This window comes from Triturus cristatus, chromosome 3_1 (assembly GCF_964204655.1).
Source record: "Triturus cristatus chromosome 3_1, aTriCri1.1, whole genome shotgun sequence".
Taxonomy (NCBI): domain Eukaryota; kingdom Metazoa; phylum Chordata; class Amphibia; order Caudata; family Salamandridae; genus Triturus; species Triturus cristatus.
This window is the reverse complement of record NC_140583.1, coordinates 1,065,096,006-1,065,105,388: the sequence shown is the minus strand read 5'-3', so window position 1 is coordinate 1,065,105,388 and position 9,383 is coordinate 1,065,096,006. Positions and strand designations below refer to the sequence as shown.

At 41.5% G+C, this 9,383-nt stretch overlaps 1 protein-coding gene across 2 annotated transcripts in view; it reads right to left on the bottom strand.

The window, feature by feature from the left end:
- Nucleotides 1-2,646: 2,646 nt before the first annotated feature.
- The window catches only part of HINFP (histone H4 transcription factor), a 95,616-nt gene continuing 88,879 nt past the window's right edge, over nucleotides 2,647-9,383 (bottom strand). For both annotated transcript variants that reach the window (XM_085645908.1, XM_085645909.1), the window contains exon 10: nucleotides 2,647-9,104. In XM_085645908.1, coding sequence (XP_085502034.1) covers nucleotides 8,528-9,104 — 577 coding nt within the window. In that variant the 3' untranslated portion in view covers nucleotides 2,647-8,527. The remainder of the gene's footprint in view (nucleotides 9,105-9,383) is intronic.

The window sequence follows — 9,383 nt, the reverse complement described above, 5'->3', positions numbered from 1 at the left end:
TGAGATCCCATGTAACAAAATGAATATCTGTAGGCTTCAATAGAGTAGTAAGAATCCATCCATAAATGCCTACTGACTAACAGGCCTTCTGCTTTTGTATTAATGTTTCACAGTAAACAATCAAACCTATAACTTTTATCATTGGCTGGCACCATAACCAACTCAGGCCTACTGTGGTGGGCATTCTTTTTTCTGCAAAGCAACCAATCGGTGTACCATAATTAGGGATCCCTATTTTTCGTTTTTAATGATTTTTACAGATAAACACAGACAGAAAACAGGGTTTCCTGTCTGTATTTTTAAAGTGGAAAAAACTGAAACTGTGGCTTCTTTTGAGTCCCTCTCCATGCTGGTATTAATAAATTTCAGGCCAATAGTTGTAAATATTGACAGCATGGGAGTTGGAAAGCTGAAGGATATTTGCATACATTTCTGCATATCTCAACATGCGTGCTATTAAGCTATTATTTTCATGTGGGTTTATTATTTTATTATATTTTGGCTGTGTAATATGCTAAAATCTGACCGGCACCAATAAGATGGCTAATAAATAAATATGGATAAATCCAGGCGGAATCGTTAAAAAAAATTAAAAAAAATACCATAAAACCAGGAGCTCTAACCATAATAAAATTACAGAAATGTACAAAATTACAATGGTCAAGACAATATAAAATCCCTCCCAAGAGAGCTAATAGGGATCATCGAAGAGCACAGCTTGTACCAACATGTTTTTTTTCGGGTGGGCCATCAACACCAAAACCTTTGCCAATCTGCGAGATTGAGTAACAAAATATTTGCCACTAGGCTTTACCACAGTGTAATAATCCATCCTTAAAAGCCCACTGTTTTTAACATTTGCTTTTCACAAAAAGTAGGTCGGGCCCTACTAATTTTGTTATAACGTTTCATAAAGAATAGATCAAACCTATGGAATCTAGCACAACTTTTAATAATGAACTGAAAAGGCATATAGTATTTACCATTCACTTGATACCATAGCCAATAAAGGCCTATTTAAGGGCACATAAACTGGCAACCATCATGGCGCTCGAACTGGAAAACCGAAAACATTCCAGGCTTCCCTCCACCAGTCTGCGCCGTTGGCAGAAAATAAAACACAAATTATCCACTTACCCAAGACAGCATTATATTGCAATGTGTGTGCCCCTGAAAGGAGAAAAAGATTCATCCCATTTTAGCTTAATAATTTATGGTCTTAGTGAGCCTTCTCTGGGCAGCCATACTTTTGCTGGTGCAGGCAGATGAATAAACTCACAGCTACGTGGAGGGGAAGCACTATATCTGTGCAAGCACAAAACTTCTGACCAATCAGAACACGTGGTTCTGTACATGTGTGCGTCCTAAACCCTCTGTAATATTTCAGAAAGCACATTTTTAGGTCGATCGCATAAGGTCTAGCGACAATGAGTCAATACCGTGAAAAGCCGGATTGGACTGGGGGCTGGGTGGAACAGTTAGCAGTGAAGCTGGAAAAGGGTGTCAAGGGCAGCTTTAGGAAAATGTGGAGAAGACAGGTGGAACTATGATCAAGGTGTGTATATTGGAAAGAGAAAATATTATAGATTGAGAACTATTGGTTGATAAAACCATTTTACCCATATTTCCTGTCAATTCACAGATCTCAGTAGGAGAGAAGAGAATCATCTTGCTGAACAGACAACTGTTCACCCAGCAGTGTGTGAAAACTGTCCCACACTCCGGAAACTTCAAACCCGCCACTATGCTAACTGAGACCTCTCTGTAAGGAGGGTACAATCTATTGTACTCCTCTAGACATACAGAATCAGGCAGAGACCCCCCTATTTGTGCCAGAGAAACAAGTTACTACCAGAATTGCACCAACCCTGTTGTATATGGCAGGTAATTGGATATGTACGAGTAATTATTTATGTATTCCTAAAATCTCAGATTATATTTTAACATCAGATGTTAAGGCAAATATATCATAATATACTCCACAATAGTATCCACTTTTGTATCCCTTAGGGGTCACTTTACGAAATACATTGTGCTGCAGGCAACACAATAGCCCAAACTCCACAACACATTCTACTAGCACAGACTACCAAACAGACAAAAATATACATGCATACCAGGGAAATAGGAAGCCAAAGCTGAAAATACTAATATTTCAGCTCAATAATTATTTCTTCTTCAGAATCACATATTCTCTAAATGGCAAACTATAGCTACCCTTGAGGCAGCTGCATGCACTTCTCATTAACCAATCAATATTTTGGGTGCTACCTGGCAAATTTCAATGCCTGCTCATGAGCAATAACTGATGCAGAAGATGTGAACAGACAACAAGAGTAGCTTTGCATATCCCTTCAAGGCACTCCTCTTTAAAACTGCAGCCATCAAGTTTACTCTCATGGAGGGGGGTGTTCCAATTCTGTAAGCGCGCTTTTTGATAACCAGGCGTTCACTAACATATACCAGGTGTCATGAGCATATATTTCGTTTGCTAGATTGAAAGACACAGATGTCTGGAATTTGTGTTGCTGTTGATACAGACAAAATTGAAAACCTGAAAGTTTTACAGGAGTTTTGGTTTAGGAAATGACCAGATTAAAAAAATTGAGAAATGACAGCAAACACTATAAAGCAACAACAAAAAGGTTTATTACACCAGAAGCCTTTATTTCATCTGCATGCACGACTCCAGTAAAGCTGCCATAAAATCAGATGAGAAAACAATCATCCCATGATGGTATAAGCAACCTGATTTGCGAAAACGTTCATTCCATCGTCAAAAAAACATTTGTTTTTTAAAAACAACTGGATAGCGAAAAACAAGTGGCTAGCAACCTTTCCAGAACTTTATAATGTGGCCTTACAGCCATGTGCCAAAGAAAAAACCTGCAGTTATATGCCCACTCCTGCCCAATATGCTGGCACCAGACAGGAAGGCCAATAACAAGGGACTATACCAAGCAGTAGTATTCTCTTCAGAAGAGATGCGTTCCCTTCAGAACATTCCATCCATTTCTAGCAGACTTTTCTTCAAAAAAAAAAAAGGAGGAAGAGCAGGGTGAACACTGCGGAGCATGCCTTTAGCAAAGACTATTGGCCTTTAAGACTGCTGTTCTATTGGCGTTCTCAACATAACTACAACTTAAAAAAGTGTCACATGCCTCATTTTCCATTTTACAGATGATAGGGAAAATGTAATCTGCAAAATAAAAATGTCTTTGCACGAGTATCTCTGGCTCAGTAAACTACCTACCAAAGAAACACCATTAATTTGGTGTCCAAATTCTAAGCCTTCAGCAGCTGTAATGCCTTGATGAGAGAGACAGGGCCTTTGTTGTTCAAATCATACAATTTTGGTAGCAATTTTGTACAGTGAAGTGACAATTTCTGACTTAACTAGGACAATCCAGTTGGTGTAACAGGCTTTAAGAAGTGGATAGCAGCATTCTTTCTGAAAGACTTATGATGCATGGCCTGGCTTTTGGCACCCACTTTATGGTAAAAATGGCATCCAGTTTACAATGGTATTTAAAGATTCTTTCCCAGTCTGTAGTGCTGGAAGACATGAAGAAAGTAGAGTCATGCTGCTCTTAAAAAGTGTTCCGCATTAGCTGGGGTACCCGCTGTAAAGACATGCAGCCCGGCCAAGCCAATAGTTTCCAAAATTAAGGCTGCGAGTAGTTCGTCAGCCTGCCAATGTAATGGTTATACACCTGATGAAGGCAACACTGACCAGGAAATGTTAGACTGTGTGAAGGACAGCATTGTGTCCTGGGGATGGGTACCATTGGCCCTTGCAGAGCTGGATTCATTCTTCATGGCAGAGACTGCTTCATGTAAGTTTAGCTAAAAACACGTTATTCCATCAAAAAGCACACTTAACACAGTTTGTAACTTAGTGGTACCACGTTTTACTTCATTAAGCCGCCAAACCAGCTTAATGAAGACAACTGTATACTGGTTTAAGAGCTGCCACCCAATTAGCATCTACAGCAAGCTAAGAGGGCAAGAGACATGGATTAGGATATTCTTCTAGGTGATGTCCTCATGTCCCAGCTCACCCACCCAGTCTGGCCGTGTTCGCCATCTTATTGGCTCACCGGTTAGCTGATGTACTCTCCCTAATACTACTCTTGTACAGTGAAATTAGATATTACAGTACGATTGAGAGCTCCTTTCGTTGCACTGCTTGCTAAAACAAATAACTCATCTGGCTTTGAAGCACTTGTATAGACTTAAAAGGCAAAGTAAAAAATATGCCACACAGCTCAAAAGTATTGCAGGATCGAATAATTATCCCTCTAAGCTCTACTGCTCTTTGTGACTGTCAGATGAAACGCACCTGATCTGCAATACGAAGCTCTTATGACATTGGGGGGGGGGGGGAAAGGTTGGCTCGTTCGGTTAAAGCAGGGTCTCCATACTCGGACTTCGAGAGTACGTGTATGATCTCAGTGCTGCCTTCGGTTAAGGTCAAGTCTTGCTGCCATGATTTTACGCTTCATATTTTAATTCAAAGGACTTCTTTTCCAGTCTTGTTAGCTGTTATCTTGACTACATACAAAGGTTTTTTTGAGGCTGCACCATCCAACGACAGTGTGTATAGGTAATAGAACATCTGATGGTACCAAGGAATGAAGAATAATGCTTTGCCAAAACTACCACAAAACATCTTGACTTTAAGACATCCTTAACTGACATTTAGGTCTCTGAAGAACCTTTTGGGAACTTAAGAGAGTTTAGAGACTCCGCTAGAGTTGAAGACCAAGGGACCTAGTATTGACTCACAACCTCCTCTGAAGAAACACTTTTTACTCAAAGTGGACTGTCCCATCTAGCTTTTTAATGCGTTTCTTAAAGAAGATCTAGAGTCCAAAGTAATGTTTACAGCATCTAAAGCACAAGCACTATCATCATATGTAAGGAAATCAAAGACTGGCTTGGCTTCCTTGCAGCTAAGGACCCAGAAAACAGCTTGAAAATATATTTATTGGCAATTGAATTATGAAGGATCTTCCTCACATCATCCAAAGCAAACTTTCTTTCACGTATGGCAGAAGCAGCCAAATCGGAGTAGCAGAAAGACAACTAAATGGGCCACCAGATATAATGATGTAGCTACCAATTACAACTGCAGTCTTTAAATTAAGCCTGTGGTCTACAAAATTAATACAGATATATTAAGTGTGCGTAAACTTAGGCATTTACTCTATTAGAAAAGGCATGTGAATATAAAACTTTACACTGGCAGTAGAAATCTTTGTGATCCCTGCAGAGATTGAATGCATTGACATAGGTTAAAGCCGCCTGGAGGTGGCAGAGGATCCCATTTACAGTCAGCATATGCCAGACTACTCAGGGCACTACTGCCAACATTCGGCAGCTTGTGGTTCGGATATCTGCCTCATCTAAATAAGGATCACTGATCCACTGGCATCAACCAGCAGAGTTTGTGACAACAACAGCATCAAGTAGGCTCTTCATCCCATCACCAGCTAGACAAAACCCACAACAGAATATTGTTCCCATTGGTATGAAGGGAATTAAAATAGGCAAGGGCTGATCCCGCAAGATTTAAAAAAAAGTTACTATCAGGAAGCCTTGAGCAATTCATGATAGCTTTAGCTCCATTCCCTAATCAATAAGAGTCCCAGAAAGGGCATACCCATATTTTGAACTCAATTAATTTTAATCTGTCGGCAAGGCCAAAATGTAAAAACAAAATCCAAAAGGGGTGGTTTATTTATCAGTGCACAAAGGCACATAGTCACTTGATTGAACTCTTGAATCAACTCCCTAGGGATGTTTTGAAGATACAGGAAGCAAGATCCGCCAATGAAAAATCTATTAAGATTAGGAAAAAGGAACTCCAGGAGGAAGCCTGAGCCAGTCTCCTACAAGCAGCAGAGACCGAGGATGGCACCTTGTTCTGGAGAACGGTAAATGTTACAATATTTTCTTGGGGTGTAGACCCGGACTTAAGAGTCCTCAATAACGCCAGCTCAACGGGCAGACCATTTTGGTGCAATTCTTTCCCACCCTAGCTCAGAAGGGAGAATTTCTAATTTATTTGCTGAGGCAGTTCTATCAGATATGGTCTTCACTCACAAAGGTGTTGAAGGCCTTCTCTAATAGTCCTAATGGTTAGGCCCCCGGTCCGGACAGGGTATCGATGACACTTACAAGTCATATCCCGACCTATGGGCCCTTCTATTAACTAAGGTTTTCAATACAACAGGAGCTGGGTATGTCCCCCCTTTATGGTTCACTTCACTCATTATTCCCATCTTCAAAAAGGGATCAAGGGATGATCCCAAAAGCTATTTCCCGATCTCTTCACTTAACTATTCGGCCAAACTATTGTGGACGATCTCTTTACTCGACTCTTCAGCCAAAACATTGGGGAAGAGTCCTGTTGGAGAGACTACAGGTATGGGCTGAGGAAAGAAAATCCTTTTCAACGCCCAGTATCGGTTTACGAAAAGTTTGGGAACAGTTCAGCAATTGCTCAACCTGAACCTCCGGATAGGAAAATATTGTTTGGCTAAGGAGGGAGCATTATATACATGCTTTCTCGACCTGAGGTGTGCTTTTGATCTGGTTAATCAGGTGTCAGTGGGAGTGTCTGGATAAGCAAGGGGCGCCTAAAGAGATCATTTCACTGTAGGCTTATCTTTATTGTAATTTAACAGCCAAGGTGTGGTTTGGATCTAAAGGAGAGCTAACTACACCCTTTCACGTTGGAAGAGGGTGTGTGTTGGCCCCCCTCCCTCTTCTCCCTTTATATTAACAGTGTGGAACATTCGCTCCAGGCCACAGGCACAGATACTCCCAAGATTGGGAGACGCCAAATTCCATTCCTGTAGTATGCCAATGATGCTGCTGTAATGGCACCATATGGTGTAAATCGGAGACCCACTTTTGTGGAGATCACATTAGGGATGGTTGATGAAATACCACGGTTGCACTTCATAAAACAATCCCTACGGGTCATGGGGCAGAAAGGAAGGGATCTCTGGAGGCTATGGTCTTGTTTTCTAATAGAGAGTTTCGGCATCTAGTATTTCAAATGTGCCCAAAGAGATCCCAACTGGATCAGAATAAGGTTTCAGTGAACAATATGGAGCTTTAAATGAGGGTTTGTTGTACATTGTATCCTACTGTTATTAAGAGTTATCATATATATTTAACACGTTTTCACCTCCTTATCTTCCATCATAAAATTGCATTTCCAAGGAAAGCAGGAGTAGTGCGATCATGCACAAATGTCCTTGTGACAATCGGTCGGTCGGTCCAGTCCACCCAGCCATACTTTTCTGCAGTGTTTATTCAGCTTCCAGGAAGTTTTACCTTAGACCTCTATTTTTAGCTGAAAGAATGATTTATTATCACCAGGCTTTTAATTATCTGTAGGACGATGGGAATACTTGTTATAAGGTCACCATGTTGCTGTCATCTGCTACTTATCTTCAAAACTCTATGAATGACAGGGGAATTATAATGGATCAGTTTAGTTGACATAGTCCCTAAATCTTGTATACTTATAAAAAACTCATGATCATGGTTGAGCACGGTTTTAAAAGGCATAACCCTAATGGTATTTAAATTCTCTTTTTAGTGTTGCACAATTATGTTTTATAAAAATGAAATGGAATGGTTTTTTTGGTTCTTTGTAACGTATGTAACAATGTGCTGCATTTTTTGCTCTTTCTTACAAATCTAATAAAGCTTAACTATTGAACTGACTGGTCACGGGCTGCTGCAGGTCATCAGCAGAAACCAAAAAAAAACCTTTGCTGCCTTCCCAACTCAGTATACAGAGCTGACAGATCTTCTTTTGGATATTCCGTAGAGCCACCAGAATCATCAAGGGCCCTGTAGCAAGTTCTCACTTCTAAACTCTTCCAGTTAGCACCCTGAAAGACATATCCTAAACAATGTATGAACTACCATACATGATCATTTTGCTGGGCTAAAATTATATATCTCTCAAGGCAGGCAGGGCAGCACATAAAATTAGTCTTCACAGCTAATTGAGAGTTTTAGGCACACTGGTGGCTTTCAGCACAGCATGATCGTTTTCTAAGCCAGAAAACTCATCTACAGTTTTAGGATGAAAGGAGTTTTTAGAGTGGTAAGGTCAGTTGCACACCCACTTGGGGACAACTCTCAGACAAATACAGGCTGGTGAAGACTCCACTGGAATGGAAATCCTGCTCCAATCACAGGATATTTAGGGTCAGCTGATGTGCAGTTCACTGAAAGTGGTCACAGACAGAATCCTCAATTTCCATGCCCCCTTGTGCCCTCCCATTTTGTAGGAGCAGAAGATGCAGGCCAGATCCTCCTCAGTTTCAGTTGTACCACTTTGATGAAAGGGTGATTAAAGTCCATGCTCTGTCCCTATGGAGGGCTCTGGACTGGACAGTTCTATTAGAGGAATCACATTGATCGGGCAGTAAGTTTAAATCCTGTCTCAAAAACAAGTCAATATACTTTTCCCCTTTTATAGCCATGGTGTTGCTGCTTAACTTGGGAGATGCTGGAAGCCTGGGCGGCTCTTACTGTATTTCCTTTTACGTTTAGTCACTGAGATATCGGGGTGGAAGGGATCCAGGACCCCAGGGGATGGGCATCTATGGGGAGATGCCGGGTGACCCCCATCCATGTACGACAGGTGGTCTTGAAGTCCATTAACAGTCTTCTGAAACTTGTAATTAATGGTCATTGCCACCTCTTTGGCTGTACCCCCCATGCCAAACTCTCCAGAGGTAGAAGGTGATAGGGACATGTGCTTCCTTTGGACCGTCTGGATTAAAGGTTCATCATCTCTACTCCGCCAGTTACTCTGTGAGGTTTGAGGGAAGAGGGTTGGCAACAGCAAATCCCCATTTAGTTGTACCATCTTGGTCTGGGTGGCTTCTGCAGGTTCGCAATGGATCTCTTCCAGGTTCGAATACCCACTGGCAATCATCAGAGAGTCAGAGGGACTATCAGGCACTGAGCTCCGCTGTTCCTGTCCCTCCAGGAGTTGCTCTGTGAGCTCCATGCTCTCGTAGCGCACCAGCTGTAAGCGCAAGAATCCATCCTCATGCTCTTTATACCTACAGAGAAAGGAGAGAGAATCAAACTGATGGAGACGGAGACAAAAGGAGAAGCTGTGAAAGAGTTAAGTAACGCAGAGCGGGCGAAGTGCAGGAAAGAGAAAAAACAAGAGACCGAGGGAGAAAGAAAGGAAAATAGGAGACTGATGGGATGCAAAGACTGAGGAAGAATTAAAGGAAGAACAGAGGAGGGTGAACGAGACACCAAGAGTGAGAAGAGAGGGAAGGAAGGGATGAGGCTGAAGAGAAACCAAGAGGCAGGAACAGAGTAGTGTGCCA